The 22138-nt window shown below is 34.4% G+C and overlaps 1 protein-coding gene across 3 annotated transcripts in view; it reads left to right on the forward strand.

Moving 5' to 3' along the window:
* Positions 1-16484, forward strand: part of CD36 (CD36 molecule) — a 53507-nt gene extending 37023 nt beyond the window's left edge. For all 3 annotated transcript variants that reach the window (XM_047849911.1, XM_047849912.1, XM_047849910.1), the window contains exons 5-15: positions 546-693; positions 1132-1311; positions 2621-2712; positions 5040-5086; positions 7728-7797; positions 9185-9372; positions 11907-12025; positions 13037-13110; positions 13690-13744; positions 14544-14708; positions 15546-16484. In XM_047849911.1, coding sequence (XP_047705867.1) covers positions 546-693; positions 1132-1311; positions 2621-2712; positions 5040-5086; positions 7728-7797; positions 9185-9372; positions 11907-12025; positions 13037-13110; positions 13690-13744; positions 14544-14708 — 1138 coding nt within the window. In that variant the 3' untranslated portion in view covers positions 15546-16484. The remainder of the gene's footprint in view (positions 1-545; positions 694-1131; positions 1312-2620; positions 2713-5039; positions 5087-7727; positions 7798-9184; positions 9373-11906; positions 12026-13036; positions 13111-13689; positions 13745-14543; positions 14709-15545) is intronic.
* Positions 16485-22138: the final 5654 nt, after the last annotated feature.

The raw sequence follows: 22138 nt of genomic DNA on the forward strand, positions 1-22138 counted from the left end.
GTCTCCTCCTTACCCTCAGGATCAAGGCCAAACATTTGAGGATAGGATGCAACTCTTTTATGCTTGAGATCTTGCTTACTTCTGTGGCTCTATTTCCCATGATACTCCTTATTCTCACCTTGCAATCCATCCAAATTCAACAATTTGTGTTTCTAACAATACACCATGGGTCTTTTTACCCCACTCCACCTAAACTTCTGTTTGTCATTCAGACCACCTGGGTGGAATTGCTACCAAAATGGCTATCATTACTCCCACTATGACAGTCCCAAACCTGGATTTATATTTGTTCTGGGTCTCCCTCTGGACTCTGCATAAGCTCTCATAATGACACATGTTACTTCTCCTATGTTGTGAAGATTTGGGATCACCTCTAATACACTAAAGACCCCGCATTGGCTTACTTGTCATTTTAAACCAATTGGTTGGCATCACTTGTGATGTATTCTATATACTCAAAAATTATTTGTTACGTGAATGGATGGCATTTGAGACCTGTTCACTTGAGACAATTATTTTGAATTTTATTTACTTCTGGTTTTCAGAGTTCGTTATCTAGCCAAAAAAAATATAACCCACGATCCTGAGAACCACACAGTCTCTTTTCTTCAGCCCAATGAGGCCATCTTCGAGCCTTCACTATCAGCTGGAACAGAGAATGACACTTGGACTGTTCTCAATCTGGCTGTAGCAGTAAGTAGACAAACAACAAAAGTACTGGTTTTGAAATACTCTAGGATCCACTGTAGTGCATCTTATGATTAGAACTCTCATCAGATATTCTTCATTTTGTCATTTTAATAAAAATATGTTCCTATGTCATTATTTTGAATGGATTTAGCATCATTTGGAAAAATGACAAAATCATAACAACTGAATTGGAAGACTACTTTATCATTAAAAAAAAAAATAGGATTGAATTTTAAATGTCTCCTTGTGACTGGCACTGAGGCAGAGAAATGTAGTCATCTAGGGATTAGATAAGTTGCACTTTTTGTCCTGGCAAGATTGAGCAGTAATTTTAAAGATAAGGTTAGATTTGTTTCTATTAAACTTAAGGCTTGTATTAAATCCATCTATGTGTTAAAAATATGATACTAAAATTGATGTCTCAGTGATTTTTTTTTATAGGCTGCACCCCATCTCTACCCAAATGCATTTGTTCAAGTGGTACTCAATTCACTTATCAAAAAGTCAAAATCTTCCATGTTTCAAAAAAGAACTGTGAAAGAGCTCTTGTGGGGCTATAAAGATCCGTTCTTGAGTTTGGTTCCATATCCTATTTCCACGACAGTTGGTGTGTTTTTTCCTGTGAGTACCAAATGTGAATGTTGATTTTTTATATCTTAGATAAACATAATGACATTGGCAATTTATAATTTTACAACTTAGTGTGTTCACATGATTTCTGATCTGGGAGTAGACATTCTAATTTTTATTTTATTATTTTTATTATTTATTTATTTATCTTGAGGTTATTCTAATTTTTTAAAGTCTCTATCTCAGATGGCTCTGTAGTTAGAAAATTTTACTCATGTAAATTTAACAATTAAATTTAAAACGAATAAACTGAGATTTAATTAGGTTTCCATTCTTTGATAAATACACAATTGTCTAAAATAGGTTGTAAGCCAATAAGGCTGTGAATATTTTCTGTTTTGATTCCCCTTATCAAAAAATCAAGTTTAATACCGTATTTTTCTTTGTGTTAAATGTATTCATCTTAACATTCCTCCTTCTCCAGAACTCTCACAAATTTGTGTTAATAAAAATTTAAAAGTTAGCCTAAATTGGAACACAGTGAGATTGATAAATCAGCAATGTCCTATTTTAATGCACTTTGTCAAAGAAATGGCAGTTTGCAGATGAAAGAAAAAGTGAATTTGGCAATGTACTTAAAATAGCTTAATATTTTGAATTATAAATAGGACAAGCTAACTATTGAATTAGAATTTTGACTGATTTATTTGGCACTATATGTGATATTAGTTATAGTCTCCAGTTTATTGTTGTTATTTTACCTTAGATAGTGTTTAGGATTGAAAGGTTATATGCCACTAAATAGGAATGTAGAAAGCTTTAAAGGATCAGAGATTCAGTTACTATGTTTTGACTCAAAAACTCTTAACATCTTTCCTTGGCTGATTGCATTTTTAATTTTGTAGGCCTAAGTTTTATATCCACTTGTTAAAGATCATACCATTTAGGAAGAAAACAAAAAATATCCTAACATTTAGAAAACCTCTAGAAGTCTTCCCATTGTTCTCAAAGTTTTTTCTTAATATCCCCTTACCTCAATATAATAGGAGTAGTGATCAAAATTGCCTTACTGACTTAGTTATGACTAGAGTTTGGATCATGGCAACTTCTGGAATTGGTCTTTCTTCCTTTGTCTCAACCCCTAGCACTTATTTCGAGGTGCCATTTATAGCCTATGTTTTTAAAATGTTAAAGACCAATAATTTTAAAACTTTATTGCATATATATTTCAGGCCACATAAAATAATTATTAATAATCGATAACTGGCATTTGAAAAATATGAACATGAGTTACATACTTTATAACTTGGAAACTATGACTTGTCCTAGAAGTAATTTCTTCTTGTACATATCTTTTCAGTACAACAACACTGCAGATGGAATTTATACAGTTTTCAGTGGGAAAGACAACATAAGCCAAGTTGCCATAATTGACACTTACAAAGGTAAAAAGTAAGTATCCAGGTAAAGTGTGTGAACTCCAAAGCAGGAGGGATATTTGTTTAACAACTGCTAAGGCACAGGCACTAACTATGGTCCAGATCTGCCTATATTTCAGCCCTGGAACTTCGTGTTCTTTGAGGTGTTCACCCTTTAGTTGTGACAACTGGTCACTAGTGCATAGTTGCTAAATATCAGCCTCACTACAGAATTAGCTTTACCTCTGTATACAGGTTCTCTTACATAGAGAAATCCAAAGTGAATTCCATCTCTGTTGCATGGCCACCATCACAGTACACTCATATGGCCACAAATGAAAGGAAGAAAAGCATTACGTCAGCTGATCAACTAGCAGGTAGAAAAACATAGTTTTCTGGGTGTGTTTAACTTGTTGTATTGAGCCTATCAAATAAAAATTGTTCATTCCACCGCATGACTTCATGTGTCTCTTTAAAGTTGAAAACTTAATGAATCCATGCAGATGTTGTCATGGCGTTTTCCTTCAAAATGTCTTAATTTTCTATATTGATAAATCAGCATTTTATACCTTTATCAGTGCAAAAGTGGAATTAGTACTGCAAATATAGTTCTAAAGTTGCCATATTAACTTGAAAATAAAGACCAGGCCTCCTCTGAAGTAGTAATAGAATGATTACTATTCTATCTTGTTACTACTGGATTACTACTATGCTACTATTCTGAATGAATATTAGATAGTCATGATTTGCTTTTTTCCTTAGCTCCTGCTTAATCATCTAGAGTACACATAATTTATCATGTAAATTTATCATGTAAATTTATCATGTAACAAAGGAAGAATCTTAATAAATGTCAGGGAAGAAAGTCATCTTCTCTTTTAATCAAGGTTAATAAATATGCTTTGGATCAGTTATTTCCTGGAAAGAATACAGTAATCAAAATTCAGAGAGATTAAAGGTTTTTATTAATTAATACAAGTAACCACTGCCTCACACTAAGTCCTTATCTAAAAATTGCATAAAACCATTAAATATTCACTTAGGTAGTAGTTTTTCTTCTATAGATTCCATACTAACATCTTTTTAAAGAAAAGTATAGTGGAGGAAAACTCACACTCCTAAATGCTTATTGCAATGAAGTCACATCACTGTATATTGAGAAACACAAGCATTTTTGCCTTTTCAATATTACAGAGATATTTTGAGGAGAGTTACTAAGTGTTTCTAATTGGAGTAAGAATTCCACTTCAGTTTAAGATTTGATAAGCTTAATGTAACTGATCATGGCAAGACTGAGCATGATTAACAGTTTATTCTGTTTAAAAAAGAAGTAACATATTAAAAAAATAAAAATAGTGAGACTAATTAGAAAAAAAATTTTTTAAATAAAAAAGAAGCAACAACTTGCCTTGACATCTCACTAGATGATACATTATCAGTGGGGAAAAACCTGGTTTTGCATCACCAAAAAGTGGCTGAGGATACAGAGAAATTTTTACTACTATTTTTATTGCTTCCAGATATATATACATATATCTTACTTACACATCAGTATAGAAATTAATAAACTCTGTCCTACTTTATTTTTTTAAATGTTTTTATTTATTTTTGAGACAAAGAGAAACAGCATAAGCAGGGGAAGGGCAGAGAGAGAGGGAGACGCAGAATCCAAAGCAGGTTCCAGGCTCTGAGCTGTCAGCACAGAGGCTGACACAAGGCTCAAACTCACAGACTGTGAGATCATGACCTGAGCCGAAGTCAGACGCTTAACCAACTGAGCCACCCCAGTGCCCCAACTCTGTCCTACTTTAATGCAAGCTTATGCAAGAGTTAAAAGGGAGAAAAGTATAAATGGATGATCTATGTGTTTCCATCTCTTTCTTCGACATCGGTTTTTCTTTCTTCTTCCCTACACCCCTCTTCTCCCTCATACTGAGCTTACATCAGTTAACCCACTTTATATTTACCTATGTATTTTGAAAACTCAACATATTACCAAATAGTTCATTTCTCAAAATGGAAAAAAAAATTCTCTGCTATGTAGAGATATAAATTTCTGAAGTATTTCTCCTTTTTCTTTTTTCAGAACTGTTTTCTATTCTAAGTTGTGTTAAGTTAACACTTGGCACTTTTTATTTTATAATCTGGCACTTAATGGTATTGGGCACTTAATTTACCTCAACAAGATGAAACCTTCAAACAAAACATAAACCACAGGACTTACAACATTGCTTAAACTTAGCATTTGTCACACATCTAATCTTTATTTTAGCAATATTGAATCATAATAGACAAAGTAATATGAGAAAGGTACTCTAGAAAAGAGAATGTTTATTCATTTCCTTTCTTTTTATTCCAAAGGAATCTCTCCTATTGGCCAAGTTATTGTGACATGATTAATGGTACAGGTAAGGGCATTTGTTTTGTGGTAATAATCACCATGAACCCACCTCCCTCTCTCCCACAAATTCCACCATTGTACTTACAATGTTCTGAGTGTTAAGGGTATGTGTTTACCTATCTTTATATCCCAAGGCCATAATTGAGAGTGTCTATTGTTACACAGGCTTAGTAAATGCCTAATGTGATGGGATTTCTGAAGATTAATCCTTGAGGATTAGCCTTTACTGCATTACTAGGGAAACATTTGATTAGTAAAACCTTGATTACATGAACTATCTTCATGGCAACAGAAGTAAAAGAGTAAAAAGAAAAACTTAGAAAAAATAGTTAATATTCACATGTTTTATAAATACTGTACGGAAAATGATTTAAAATTGAAACATTTTAAAAATGAAGATAATTACAAAAGGTAAAATCTACTTTCAAGTGAGATTTCAAGCAGAAGCAGAAACTGTGAAGTTGCAAGACCGAGCCCTGTATTTCCGAATAAGGTGATCAGAATGAAAGAAAAAGAAAAACAAAAACTTAACAGGTTTCATGCCCACTAACCATGAAAAATGTGTGCAAAAATGAATATTCTGAACTAGAAGTGGGGAGAAAAGAACGTGGAAGGAATTTAGATTTGCAGCATGGTTAGATTTGGCTTCTTCTTCTCCATGAAGAAAAGCAAAATACACGTAGACCTATTAGTTTAAGAACTAAGGTTTTAAAAAGCAAATGGGGATCAATACCATGAGGTAATTAAAACCTGAGATAAGGTGAGCTCTCAGCAATGCAGAAGCAAAGACAGAGAAGCATGATGTTTACAAAGTTGGTGAGGCAGTACCCTGTAAGAAAACAATATATTAAAGATGAAGAAAGTTAAATACAAAGTTATGTGAAGGGTGGGGAATAAAAACAAAACACAGGGTATTTACTTTCCCAAAGGTATTGTTGAGCTTTACATGCCTATTTAATTTTGTTACCACTGTCTTCTAGAAAACAACAGCAAAAACACAGTTGAGTTTGCTTTGTAGCAAGTTTCAAGAAATCCCTAAACAAAGCATTTCTGCAAATAAATTGTCAAGTGTCCTAACACTACTAACTCCAACAATTACATAAGTGTAGTATTTCAGACTTTAAATACAGAGAAACAGATTGTACTGCTCCTTAATAGTAATGGATTCTTCATGGTAATGAAAAGAAAAAAAAAAAAAGCTATTAAGCAATTCTGTCCAAAGCTAAAAAGTTTTAAAAGGGCAGGTAAAGGATTCATTAATCACAAAAATATAAGTACATGAGCATCAGGCATAAAGTTAAAAGTATCTAAGAGGAAAAAAGAAGGAAAACAAATGAGGATCAGAGGGAGATTGGACAGAGCAGAGGACTCTGACGTGATCACTGGGAGAGAGATTCTTGGTTGATGGCCTCAGGGAAAAGCAACCAACAAAACTGAAAAAGTCATAGTATAGAAGTGTCCCCTCTACCTTCAGTGAGTAAGAAGAGACAGAACATGAAAATATTGATACACATCTGAGTGTTTAAAAAAAAAAAAAGTCTGCAATCTTGTACTTATTTCCATGGTACTTGTTAGAAATAATTATGGCATAATCTTCAATGATATTTCAGATAATGATTCTTACAGCTTTTTAATGTATTCTTTTCCTTCAATGGTTAAAGTGTTGGAAAGGCAGTTGGAGATGATGTCCATTGAGTCACCTATCTGGGGAGTTTAAACTAAACTCTAATATCCAGTGCTCTCAATACCACAATCAAATTCACTGTGATATTCTATTTCATTGATCACAAGAGTATAAGTGAAATGTAATAAGATCACAAGCTTGAAGCCTAATTGAAGGATGAGCACTGTTTACAACAAACACATTCAGTTCTGTGGCTCATTTTAGTGATACTTATTTGAGAAGCTAATAGAGGAGTTATCGAGTTATTTCTTCATATATCCAGTGTGTTCCATGGATCATAACCATAGTATAAATTCAATAAACACAACAAAATCCTTTTTGTAAGGTGATGGATATATTTCAAAGTAGTTAGAGGAAATTCTAGTTAGAGAATTTTAATAAATTTTTAAAATATTAGTCAACCATTAGGACAGACAAATGAATCCCTATAAAATGTAAGAACAACATAACTCTAACTGAAGTCCTAAGTGAATTTCATAGAAATAAAAGTGCCACTCTCCTTAAAGGGTGGGGAGATTTCAAAAACAAACACAATCACAATTTTAACAACATGTGATTTTGCTATTACTTTTGTAAATATTTATTTTTAAGGCGTGGGAAAATTTAACATGAAATTAAATACCAATGAATATATATAGTATACAGACTTACTGAATATGGTAGCTGCTAGCCCTGTGTTGCTATTAAGGAATTGAAATGTGCTGTAAATATAAAATACACATGGGATTTTGCTAATTTTTAGATCGATTACATGTTGAAATGATGGCATTTGAGATACATTGGGTTAAAAAAATATATACCTGTTTTATTTTTTTCCTAAAAGAAATTGGCTACTAAAGAATATAAAAAGTACATCTACAGTTTGCATTATATTTCTATTGACCATACTGGAATAGAGATTTCTAGATTTTTCTAGGATACACGTTACATCTAATCCCTTGCCACTGGCTTGATTTTTGAACAGACGCAGCCTCATTTCCACCTTTTGTTGAGAAGACGCGAGTGTTACGTTTCTTTTCTTCTGACATTTGCAGGTAAGACCAAGACGCCCAATGTATTTCTGTAACTTAGAATTTTTTTTTCCTCAAGTGACAAAGCACAGACCAAGAAGCTTATACTTAATAATTATGTTTTCTGAGAAGACTAAAATACACATAGGGAAATTTTTCTTGATTTATTCAGGATAAATACAATATGGAATTGATAATGTGCTTATTAACTTTTCTAAAAATTGAGGGCTACAGGAGGATATTTTACATAATGCAAATTATTTTATTCTCATTTTTAAGCTTGAACTTTTTTTTAAAAAAACTAAACTAGTAGTATATTCAATAGCAATTATGTCTAGAAGGTCATCCCCATCTTTCTAATGTTGTCCAGAGAAGATGATGCCTTTGTCACAGAACTATGTTAATGTCACATTAACAGCCTCTTTTAAAAATGGTGGAACCCAGTAGATATCACATAAGCATTGGAGCCCACGCCAGTTCACTCTTAGCCCTTTTCCTAAAGATCATATGTTTACGGGCAAACTTTTAAAATATCTCAGTATTTCCTTATCTGTAAAATTGAAGAGAGCAGTGTTTCTTCATATAGGGTTATGTGGGGATTAGAAGAAATAGGTATAGAGCCCCCACACATTGCCTAGGTGTTGGTGAGTACTAAGTAAACTAAGTAAAAATTTGGTGAGTACTAAGTAAAAATCAGTAAATAATGGAGATGTATATCAAGAGACTCACATGCAAGTACCTCAGTGAGTATGTGGCCTTTCTCTCCAGGATTAAGTTTTGAAAGAAAGAAATTTTAATTGTATTTCATGTAACCTGGGCACAAATAAAGGATTTGAGGGAAGTCATATAAATATTTAATCTACAGAGGAAATTAACTATGAGAAACGTCTTCAGTGTAAATAATCCATGGTAATACATAAGCAAAAATTGCTCTTGGAAGCTTTTGAGAACAAAGAATAGTTCACACTCAGGTATTGTGTCCTGGTATGCCTTAAAATTTCACAAGAAAGTTTTTTCATGTGAATTAAATGAGGATTTAAAATTCTAACAAGAGTATCCAATCTTTCTTTTAATTTTTTTTTAACATTTATCTATTTTTGAGAGACTGAGAGAGATAGAGCACGAGCAGGGGAGGGACACAGAGAGAGAGAGAGAGGGAGATACAGAATATGAAGCAGACTCCAGGGTTGGAGCTGTCAGCACAGAGCCTGATGCGGGGCTCAAACCCACGAACTGCGAGATCATGGCCTGAGCCATAGTCAATTGCTTAACTGACTGAGCCAACCAGGCGCCCCAAGTATCTAATCTTTCTTATTTAAAGCAAGAATATAATCTAAAATTAAGAAGAAAAAATAATCTCTAAAATGTAGTTTAGGTTCCTGGAATAAAGCTCTTTTTTCTCTGTGTTTAGGTCAATCTATGCTGTGTTTGGAGCTGAAATTAACCTGAAAGGAATCCCTGTCTATAGATTTGTTCTTCCATCCACGGCCTTTGCATCTCCACTTCAAAATCCAGATAACCATTGTTTCTGCACAGAAACCGTTATCTCCAATAATTGTACATCATATGGTGTATTAGACATTGGCAGATGCAAAGAAGGTAAGTGTTCTCAGTGTCACAGTCCATGATATAATTTGAAGCCTTGATGATGAGTGAGCATCCTCAGGGAAATACAAATCAAAACCATGAGATACCACTTCACACTCATCAGAATGACTAAATTAGCAACACAGGAAACAGATGTTGGTGAGGATGCAGAGAAAGGGAAACCCTCTTACACTGTTGGTGGGAACACAAAATGGTGCAGCCACTCTGGAAAACAGTCTGGAGGTTCTTCAAAAAGTTAAAAATAGGGGTGCCTTGGGTAACTCAGTTGGTTAAGCATCCAAATTTGACTCAGATTATGATCTCATGGTTCGTGAGTTTCGAGCCCCGCATCCGGCTCTGTGCCAACAGCCTAGAGCCCGGAGCCTGCTTTGAATTCTGTGTCTCCCCCTCTCTCTGACCCTCCCCTGCTCATGCATGCTCTCCTCTCTCACTCACTCTCTCTCTCTCTCTCTATCAAAAATAAACAAACATTAAAAAACTTCTTTTAAAAAAGTTAAAAATAGAACTACCCCATTGCCCAGCAATTGCACTACTAGGTATTTACCCAAAGGATACAAAAATACAAATTTGAAGGGGCACATGCACCCCAGTGTGTATAGCATCATTATCAACAATAGTCAAACTATGAAAAGAGCCCAAATATCCATCGACTGATGAATGGATAAAGATATATCACATACCACAACTTCTTTATCCATTCATCATTAGATGGACATTTACACACACATATATACAATGGAATATTAGTTGACCTTCAGAAAGAGTAAAATCTTGCCATTTGCAGTGCTATGGATGGAGCTAGAGGGTATTGTGCAGAGCAAAATAAGTTCATCAGGGAAAGACAAACACCATATCATTCCACTCATATGTGGAATTTAAGAAACAAAACATGAACATATGGGAAGGGACAAGAAAAGAAAGGGAGGCAAACCAAAAAGACTCTTATGTACAGAGAATAAACTGAGGGTTGCTGGAGGGGAAGTGGATGGCGGATGGGTTAAATAGGTGATGGGTATTAAGGAGGGCACTTTGATGAGCACTGGATGTTATATGTAAGTGATGAATCACTAAATTCTACTCCTGAAACAAGTTTTACACTGTATGTTAAATAACTAGAATTTTAATAAACACTGAAAAAAATACACAAAATAAAATGCAACCTTGAGGCACCTGGGTGGCTCAGTCAGTTAAGTACCTGACTCTTGATTTCGGCTAAGGTCATGATCTTGAGGTTTGTGAGATCGATCTCCTCGTGGGGCTATGTGCTGACAAAGTCTGCTTGGGATTCTCTGTCTCCCTCTCTGTCTGTGCCCCTTCACCACTTGCTTGTGCACACACTCTCTCTCAAAATAAATAAATAAACATTTTTTAAAAAATGCAACTTTTACCCAAGATCCCTTTCAACCAAAATTTAAAATTAAAGTGAGAAAGCAAGAAGACAGTTAAGGAAGCGTGGTAATAGAATAATTTTGCTTTGATTTTTGTTTTGTTTTTGAGGTCCCAGTTGTGTTCCAGTGTTGTGAAACTTAGTTATTATTAGGTAAAACCATACCGATATTTCCCTTCTACTTTGGACAATGTCTATTTAGGTCCTTAGCCCATTTTTTGTTATCTGGTGTTTTTGTTGTTTTTTTTTTTTTTTTGAGTTCTATGAATTCATTATATGTTTTTTATATCAACTACTTACTGAATATGTGGCTTGTATCCATTCCACAGTTACACTTTTCATTTTGTTGGTTTCCTGGGCTCCTTTCAAATAGATGGTAAAACAAGAATAATTCCTAGAGTACTTTGAACATCCCAACTTGTCCATCTGCCATATTTCTAGATTTTTCTTCCCTAGAAATTGGTAAATAAAAATATGTTTTCAATATGTCTCTGAAAGAAGAATTGACTTAAAAACAAAACTTGGAATCTTATTTAGCTCACCTTCATATTGGAGTCAATGTGAAGGCAAAAAAGAAGACCTCTTAAATTAATTCTCAGTTCACAGACTTATTACTGCCTGAAACAAGAACATGATTGAAATTTTATGCTCAGCAGCTCATCTTTACATATTTAAAATTGACATCTAAGGAAGAACAGCAGGCATTAACTTACTGTTTAATAGAATGATGCATAAATTTTTATTTTCTTTTTGTACAATAGTGATCAGGTAATATAATTCTCCCCCACCCTCACTCCCCAATCATTGTTCAAGCCTAGTTATGCATTCTTTTATTTAAAAATTTTTATATTTGTGCTGCCTGAGTGGCTCAATTGGTTAAGCATCCGACTTAATTTCAGGTCATGATCTCGAGGTTTCTGAGCTTGAGCCCTGTGTCGGGCCCTGTGCTGACAGCTCAGAGCCGGGAGTCTGCTTCTGATTCTGTGTCTTCCTCTCTCTCTCTCTGCCCCTCTCTCTCTTTCAAAAATGAATAAACATTAAAAAAAAGTTTAAGTTTTATTTTTAAGGAAATATTTTTTGGGTGGTATGCAAAATGAGAAAAATTATTTATCTCCAATATCTCTTAAAATGTTTTCAGGAAAACCTGTGTATATTTCACTTCCTCATTTTCTACATGCAAGTCCTGATATTGCAGAACCCATTGAAGGCTTAAATCCAAATGAAGACGAACATAGCACATACTTAGATGTTGAACCTGTAAGCAAACATATTATTGATCTGATTTCATTAAATTGAAAGAAAAAGTAACTTCTCTCCTTGTTAATTGCAGTTACTGAATCAAAATCTTGATATATTACTATTATTTCAGTCAAAATGACATTGATTTCTTTCTATTGTTGCTTATGAAATGTCAAGGTAATTAAACTTCAGTTTCTCAGCATATGGAAATTTATATGCCTATCTAATGGTTCATAGGTCAGGAATACCAATGATGGGAATGAGTCTAATTGGCTTAAAACAATTTGAGATGTATAAAATAATCATCAAGCAGTAATTTATAACTGTAAATACTGCTTATATGAAGAGATACTGTGTATTATGAGGAATTAAAAGATATTTTATGGGTATTATGTGAATTCAGGGCAAGATCTATTTCACTTAGGGTCAAGAAAAATCAATAAAAATTCCTGTAACTCAACAGTTTAAAGTTTTAAATGATTTTGATATTTTCCTCTTCAAAAGTCAAATGAAATGTCAAAATTTTAATAGTCATGTGTCACTTTAAATAATGATACAACTAGTATAATTACACTGAGGATACATGGATTTTTACTGAATATATATCTGGCCTTGTGTAGTTTAAGAATCTAATTATATGAGCTCTGTGTTTCCATATTGCTGATTACCAAAACCATGTTAGGTAACTATCACGAATCTAACTAAAACCTTGACATTTGGTTGGGCAAAGAAATTGTGTATGCAATACCTGCCTATACACATGTAATTATAGATAGCTATTTGGTTAAATATCACATATCTAACTAAAGACCTGACATTTTGTTGCACAAAGTCATTATGTGTGCACATACCCGCATACATATATATGCCTGCATATACACATATAATTATAGATATGTAATAATATGTCCAATTAATTTCACAAGTTTCAAGTAGTAGTGTCATATTAAATTTTACATAATAATAAAAGTAAGTTTGGATATTGCAACTTTTTGTTTAAAGTTGGTAATTAGTTTGTTCTCTTTTTAGATAACCGGATTCACTTTACGATTCGCAAAACGGCTGCAAATCAACATATTGGTCAAACCAGCAAAGAAAATTGAGTAAGTCTCTTAAGTGAGGTTATCACTGCATGATTTTTGTAGTATTTTCTTTTCATAGACTAACTCACATTCTTATAAGAAGTGGAAAGAATATAAAATTTCAACTTCTCTTTGCTTAATGTCATTAAATAATTATTAAATGCTTATAATTTTTTAAATTTATAATTATGCCTAGTGTTTATAGAAATGATATTTACACATATTTTGATATGTTTTAAGTATTTGGTGGTATCTCTCATTTTGCTAGCTGTCCAGATACTTCTATGACCATAGTTTCCAGAATTCATATTTTACCTTCCTGGGTAGAATTTGTTGAAAGGGAAAATCTGTGCTTAGAAAAAGTTAATCTAATTATATATCTGTATTAAACAGATTTGTAAGCATGGAAAATGTCGGAGGAACAGCTATATTAACATTCAAATGACTTGTTACAGGGAACAGAAATCAAGGAACTTAACCAAGTTGCAAAAGCAACTAATTTCTGAACATATATTTACACTAGTACTTGTTGAAATGTCTGTTGTGTATGTGTAATATATTAGTATGTATTTTCATAATTACTTTTAATGTATATTACAGGGCATTAAAGGGTCTTAAGCGGAACTATATTGTGCCTATTCTTTGGCTTAATGAGGTTAGTATTTTTATCTCTCAGTCATTAAAAACAGTAAACTTCATTGGTGTTTCAAAATTAAATATATATGTATAGTTTTTGAAGTTGTATATGTTTTCATTGCCCATATAGATGAATATATATATATTTGAGAAAACCCAATCACATAGTTGTATCAGTTTTCAGTATTTTTCTTTTAGAAAATCAAAGCAATTTCTATCATTTTAGATTATTTTCAAAATGCATCTTTAGGCACTTTTTCTTGGCATAGTGCTTATTTTAAGAAAGAGTCATACATACATGTAACTCCAAATAACTCAAGACTCAGTGAATATTATACTGGTAATAAAAGTCAACCAAACTTATAAAGGCCAGGTTAGAATAGGTGTATGCAGTCTATCCTATTCCCTGATGACATAATTTTAGTGTAAACCATGATATCAATTAGCCCCAAAATTGGGGAATGCAGTACATAAAACTTCAGAGCGATTGAAACTATTGAAACCTTGCCACTTAAAGGGAGCATCTTTTGGAAAGGATGTTATAAGGTCATTCTGAAGATCAGTGAAGCCTAGCATGTTCAATAGTGCTATATAACATGTGCAAAGTGGGGGAAGGATTATATTTCACTAAGTATTCTACCTTGGCATTTATTGCCGCCTTTGGCATGCAAAGTGAATTATCCTAGTTTATCTTAAACATACAGATGACTAACACCTATGCAAGCATTTGGAGGAAAGAGTGATATGTAAGTGGAAGGTTTTAAGTCTTTTGCTTTGCTCATCTATTCAAATCATGTTAATCATTAACTTTATTACAGACTGGTACCATTGGTGATGAGAAGGCAGAAATGTTTAGAAAAAGAGTGACTGGAAAAATCAACCTTCTTGGCCTGGTAGAAATTACCTTACTCAGTGTTGGCGTGGTGATGTTTGTTGCTTTTATGATTTCATACTGTGCGTGCAGATCAAAGAAAGTAAAATAAGTAAGTATACACCAAAAATTATTACCTGTATTCATTTTACCAAAGAGGGGTTATAAAATTAGACTACAAACAGATTTGTCTACCCAACTACCATTTTCAATATATCCTCCAAGTTTTGAGATATCTAATGTAAATTAAAACACAAAGACTGAATGAGTAAATAAGGCCTATGAGCAGATTACTCATTGCATCAAGCAGATTACTACATTGCATCTTAAGTTCTGGGAGGAATGGAATAAAAAAATGAAATTATCCCCTTTGAAAGTACGAATATAGCTTTAGTGCAAAATCCTTTTATTTTTTTTTAATTTTTTTTTAATGTTTATTTTTGGGAGAGAAAGTGTGAGCAGGCAAGGGGCAGAGGGAGAGAGAAGACAGAGGATCCAAAGCAGACTCTTTGCTGACAGCAGAGAGCCCCATGCAGGGCTCGAACCCCAAACCTGTGAGATCATGATCTAAGTCAGAGGCTTAACTGAGTCACCCAGGTGCCCCAGTGACATTTTGTTTCTTATTTCTAGCTAATTATAACAAAAAGTCACAAGTAATTAATACATTATTGTCCAGGGCAGGTTATGGGAGATTGAAATTATTTTTTTTAATATGTATTTATTTAGAGAGAGCCTGAGCATGAGTGGGGGAGAGGCAGACAGAGGATCTCTGTGTTGACAGCACAGAGCCAGATGCGGGGCTTCATCTCACCAACTGTGAGTTGATGACCTGAGCCTAAATCAAGAGTTGGAGGCTTAACCAACCGAGCCACCCAGGCACCCCGAGATTAAAATCCGTAAGGGATTTTCCCACTGCTTTCTGATTAAGAACATTTCTTCTATTTTCCAGGCAGTAAATGAGTTTCGACCTTTATGTACCAGCTACATCAGGACCATTGTTACTATTGACCTACAAAATGAGGATTAAATATGCTTTATTTTTACGAAACACACCTTCTAGTTGAAGAAATGGCGGCATTATTTTTGCACTAAGCAGCAGCATATTTCTAACTGATTTTAAGATATTAAAAATTTATACTTCGAACACAAAACCGGAGACTTTTAAAATTCTTCATGTTCACAAATTGATTTCAGTTTCCATGGACCTGGCTCAAGCATGAACCAATTGTTTTTATTTGGTACTGATTCACCAACTGGTTCCCTGGTGGCAAATTCAGCACAGTGCACATTCTCAACAAATGTTGGACCCTGAACGCTTGTCTTCTTTATCAAGGGAAAACATCAGCATCCCTATTCGTTGCAATAGACTGACACCAGGACTGTCAGTACATCACATTTCATGAGCGCCACCAATTGTGAAAGACATTTAAGAATGGAAAGTAAATGATTGGCCTTAAGAGCCATTCATTATATATTACTTAAGTTTCTTTCTCTGTGGAATCCTTTGTACAGCAACAGCAGGCATTGTAACCATTTTCTTACTTTATAGCAAATGGGCTTATATTTTATCACTAATTATGCAAATGGACATTATTTTTAGCACATTTTGGCTCTTCATGGTTAAGAACTTTGTCATCTTCCACATCCTGAAGCTCTTCTAGCAATACGGGGAGATTGTGATCTTTCTGCTCAGTTACATGCAACTTATGCTTGGCAACTTCAGAATCCTGTGCTAGCATTAAGAGATGTAAATGACTATAAAGGAATTATCATACGAAAGATTATCAAGGATTGAATTGTGTTAATAGTTATTTGTTGTAATAGTTCTTATTTCCCTTGTCACCTCGGAAAGACTGGTCTCAAACATTAAAATATGTTCTTCCTTAAATTCCTGTGTTTCTCATGGTTCTTGTGACACAAAGCATTTACCCTAATTTAATATTCCATCTGAATCTCTATTTCCTTCTGGCATATGCTTTCTGAATTCAATCATGACAACTTTCTCCTAGGCTAAATTTTTAAGCAAATAGGAGGAAAAACAAACAAACAAAAAACCGATATTTTGTTTCATCCTCTGCAGAAGCAGGACTTGAGCTCTAAACTGAAGGATTTTTCCTTTCTATGAGTAGACATACTGGTAAGTAATCCTGCTTTCTTCAGCAAGGGTTCACTTATTGGAGAGAACTAGTCCTCCTAAAAAGTTCCTCACAGAAAGGGAAGATGTACCACATTGTCTTGTGTTTTATACACAGTGGTTTATAGGACAAAGTAGTAGTAACTGGTTTGGATATGAACATTGATTAAAAGTAACTTGTTTTCCTCACGTTACCTTCCAGGGCAAATAATGAAAATCCAAAGACACTGCCAGTTTGGAGGGATCATTAGAAAATCTCAAAAGTGTACTGATTTAGTGCCTTTACATTTAATTGAAGGGAGGGGGGTGGAAGGTATCCCTGTAAGCTAGTGACATGTAAGATTAGATTCTGGATATCTTATATGTAAAAGTGGACATGTTGATCTAAGAGATATAGGAAGGAAATTAATTCTTGAACAGAGTAGGACTAAAGAATTGGATGAAAAACATACGTAGCCACCTCACACAAGATCTGGATATCCAATCAATGATTCAGACTTTAAAATCTTCATAAAGAATATCCTCTCACCACATTTAGGTATCAGGAAAATCTTTTCACTTCTGGGTCTTTAGTATTGTTTAAATGCATGTGTGTTCTAATATTTATAATTACACATTTTCATTCCAAACTATCTTTCCTCACCACCACACAAAGCATGGTTGTTCATACCCTAAATTTGAAAATCTACAGCATCTGCAAAAGTGTTAACATAAGTTAGACAACCTACAACATCTAAAAATGTGTTAATGCTTATTGTTGCAGACAAGTGCATGAAGAAATAAAATCTCTATAGCTTTTATCTCAGGAACAAAAAGATAAAGGGGATATCATTTAGGGAGAAAAAAAATGAAGCTACAGACAAATCGGTTATCCCTGAATATCCACTGTGAAAGTACTGGATGTTTGTGTTTGATATGTGCCAATGCAATAATCTTTTAACCCATTGTCAATGTCTGAGCTACACAACAATATTATTTGTAATTAAAGGAAAGGCAGAGAGAACTCAAAGTTGACCTTCATTGGCGTGCTCCTTGAGAACACCTGCATAGGCTCCTAGATATGCGCCAAACCTAAAGCTTGTCCCTCAGGCCAGAGCTCCTGGACAAGCAAATTGAGCTCTTTCTCAGATAAACTGGGCTACGTGTCAGCCTGTTGTCTGTCCAATGCTCTGGGAGTGGTAATCTGTCAACAAATGTCTCCCGATTGTTTCAGGCCTATGGAATCTAGGCACATAAACTGCCCCAGACACCAGACCAGGTAATCAAAGGGTGTTTCCTGGGCAGCGCTGCAGAAATCAGGGCACTAGATTTGTGTAAAAGCTCCCCTCTGGGAGCTACTGGCACTCAGAGGCATGGCAAGGAGGTTGAAATTGATGCCTATTGACTAGAGCAAGGCAGAGGACACAAAGATAGCACCCACCAGCTTCTCTCCCTGGAGAGTAGCAGGCCCACTAGTGCTATGTTAAAATCCATCTGGAGATTTTTTTTTTTTGGGCTGCTGCCCAGTTGATACCTAGAGTACTTGGCTTCACGGCCAGCAGTGTATACATTTGAAGTTCCACAAGACTGTATATATTTCCAGACCTTAAAAGCTGCTGCTGCCTGAGGGTCTGGGTCCAGTCTGCCTGAATACAGATGCCTACTGAGATCCTCCCCTTTTTGACACTGACATGTCTTGGCACACCTTCATCTACTGGGAGTCATTAAAAAATAAAATAGGCTCCTTGGAAAATCACAAAGATTTAAGAGATGACCAAAAGTTAGGGGCAGGGTTGAACAATAAGGGTCATCTACAGGAAGATACTCCTTCAAATCAGAGAGGTGGCTATTTCATCTAATGCATAGAAACTGTCACAGAAAGTCAAGCAAAATGAAGAAACAAAAGAATATGTTCCAAATTTTAAAAAATACAACTTCAGGAAAAATTCCTTAATAAAATGGAGATAAGTAATTTACCTGATAAAGAGGTCAAAGACACTGTCATAAAGATGCTCAAAAAACCCAGAAAAATGGATGAACAGAGTGAACTTCAACAAAGAGAAGATAAAAGTATCAAACAGAAGTTACAGAAGTAAAGAGTAAGTAAGTGTACTGAAAGTACATGAGAAGGGTTCAACAGAAGACTAGAAGATAAGATGGAGTAGAAGAAAGGATCAATGAACTCCAAGACAGGGCAGAGGAACTCACCCTAATCAGAACTGCAAAAGGAAAAACAAAAATTAAAACAAGGGAAGATACCTTAAAGGACTTAAGGGACAATATCAAGGAGGCTAATATTTGCATTAGAGGGGGCCCAGAGGAAAGGAGAAAGAGAAGGTACAGAAAACAATTATGTAAAGAAATATAGGCTTAGGGGCACCTGGGTGGCTCAGTTGGTTGAGCATCTGACTATTTCAGCTCAGGTGATGATCTCATTGTTTGTGGGATCAAGCCCTATGTTGAGCTGTGCGCTGACAGAGCAGAGCCTGCTTGGGATTTTCTCTCTCTTTCTCTACCTCTCCCCTGTTCACTCCATCTCTCTCAAAAATAAATAAATTTAAAATTATATATATATATATATATATATATATATATATATATTTAAAACTAACCTAACCTAGGGAAGAATAGCCATCCAGAGCCAGGAAGCCCATAAAGTTCCAAATAAGATGAACTCAAGGAAATTCTCACTAAGGTACATTACAATTAAATGTTAAAAGTTTAAGACAAGGAGAGAATCTTTTTTTTTTTAAGATTTTTTTTTCTTCATGTTTTTATTTATTTTTGAGACAGAGAGAGACAGAGCATGAATGGGGGAGGGGAAGAGAGAGAGGGAGACACAGAATCGGAAGCAGGCTCCAGGCTCTGAGCCATCAGCACAGAGCTCGATATGGGGCTCGAACTCACAGACTGTGAGATCATGACCTGAGCCGAAGTCGGACGCTCAACCGACTGAGCCATCAAGACAAGGCGCCCCAAGACAAGGAGAGAATCTTAAACGCACAAAATAAAAACTACTTGTTATGTATAAGGGAACTGTCCCCTCCCCCCATAAAGTTATCAGAATTCTCAGCAGAAAGTTTGCAGAACAAAAAGAAGTGGCACAATATATTCAAAATGCTCAAAGAAAAAAAAATCCCAACCAAGAATATTCTACCTAAAATCAAAGTTATCATTCAGACGAGGTACAGAATTTTCCAGACAAACAAAAGTGAAAGGAGTTCATCGCTACTAAAGTGGCTTTATAAAAAAATCTGAGAGGGAATTTAAGATGAAAAGAAAGGGTGCTAATTAGTAACAAGAAAACTTATAAAAGTATAAACCACACAGATACATGTATGGATGGTAAAGGTAATTGATTATTCACTATTAAAGCTAGTATAAACACTAAAAGTCAAAAGTAAAACTATAACTAAAGGGCACACAAGATAAAAAGAGGTAAAACGTGATGCCAAAAAAACATAAAAATATGGAGCTTTAAAAATGCATTCAAACTTAAGTTCTTATCAACTTAAGCTGTTATAAATAGAAGTATGTATATGTATCATGATAACTACAAAGCAAAAACCTCTAGTAGATACACATAAAATAAAGAGTAAGAAATCTAAACATACCATTCTGAAAGTCATCAATTTACAACAGAAGAGAGCAAGAGAAGAAAGGTACAGAGAAGAACTATAAAATAGCCAGAAAACAATGAACAGAATGGCAAAGAGTACATACCTATCAATAAATACTTCAAATGTAAATGGACTAAATTTTAGAACCATGAGACAGAGTGGCTGAGTGGATTTAAAAGATAAAAACAAGACCAAGATACAGGCTACCTACAAAAAAATTCACTTCAGGTATAAGGACACACAGAGACTAAAAATGAAGGGATGGAAAATGATATATCATGCAAATGGAAACCAAAAGAAAGTTGAAGCAGTTACAGCAGACAAAAAGATTTTATTTTTAATTTTTTTAAGTTTATTCATTTTTGAGAGAGAGAGCGAGCACGTGCACGAGTGGGGGAGGGGCAGAGACAGAGGGAGACAGAATCTGAAGCAGGCTCCAGACTTGGAGCTGTCAGCACACAGCCCAATGCAGTGCTTAAACCCATGATCCTTGAGATCATGACCTGAGCTGAAGTCAGAAGCTTAACCAACTGAGCCATCTAGGCACCCCTAGACAGACAAAATAGATTTAAGATGAAGACTATAATAAACATCAAAGAAGGACATCATATAATAAAGGGGTCAATCCAACAAAAGGATGTAACATTTACAAATATTTATACACCCAATATAGGAACATATAAAAATGCAAAACAAACTTTAACAGACCTAAAAAGAAAAATAGACACCAATATAATAAAGTAGCGGACTTTCATACTCCATTGACCTAAATAAATAGGTCATCCATGCAGAAACATTGGCCTTAGACCAGATGGAACTTAATTTTTATATACAGAACATTCCATCCAAAAGAAATACAACACATATTCTTCTCAAATGCACATGGAATATTCTCCAGGATAGACATATGTTAGGCCATAAAACAAGTGTAAATAAATTTTAAACTTAGAAATCATATCAATATCTTTTCTGACCACAGTGGTATAAAACCAGAAATCAATTACAAGAAGAAAACCAGAAAACTTACAAACATGTGGAAATTAAACAACATACTACTGAACAACCAATGGATCAAAGACATCAAAAGAAACTTTTTAAAAATTTTCCTTGAAGCAAATGAAAATGGAAATAAAAAAAACACAAATGTATGGGATGCAATTAGAGCAGTTCTAGAAGGGAAGTTCATACCAATGTCTACATCAAGAGACAAATATCTCAACTATAAACCTAATTACATCTTAACTAAAAAAAAGAATAAAGCCAAAAATTAGCAGAAGAAAGAAAATAACAAAGACCAGAGCATAAATAAATGAAATAAAGAAAAAAAAAATAAAATAGAAACAATCAATGATAGGAAGGACCGGTACTCTGAAAAGAGAAAAACTAACAAACTTTTAGCTAGATGAACAAATTAAAAAAAGAGAAAACTCAAAATGAGAATGAAAGACAAAATATACAGTGGATACCACAGAAATACATAGGATCATGAGACTATTATTAACAATTATATGTCAACAAATTGGACAAACCTAGAAGAAATTGATGAATTCCTAGTACTATACTACCTACCAAGACTGAATCATGATGATATACAAAGTGTAAAAAGACTGGTTACTAGTAAGAAGAGTAAATCAGCAATCAAAAACCTCCCAACAAAATTCCAGAACAAGACAGCTTCACTGGTAAATTCTACCAAACATTTCAAGAATTATTACTAATCCTTCTCAAACTCTTCCAAAAAATAGAAGAAGTAAGGACACTTCCAACCTCATTTTACAAAGCCAGAATTATCTTCATACCAAAACGAGA

The sequence above is a fragment of the Prionailurus viverrinus genome, chromosome A2 (genome assembly GCF_022837055.1).
Source record: "Prionailurus viverrinus isolate Anna chromosome A2, UM_Priviv_1.0, whole genome shotgun sequence".
Lineage (NCBI taxonomy): Eukaryota > Metazoa > Chordata > Mammalia > Carnivora > Felidae > Prionailurus > Prionailurus viverrinus.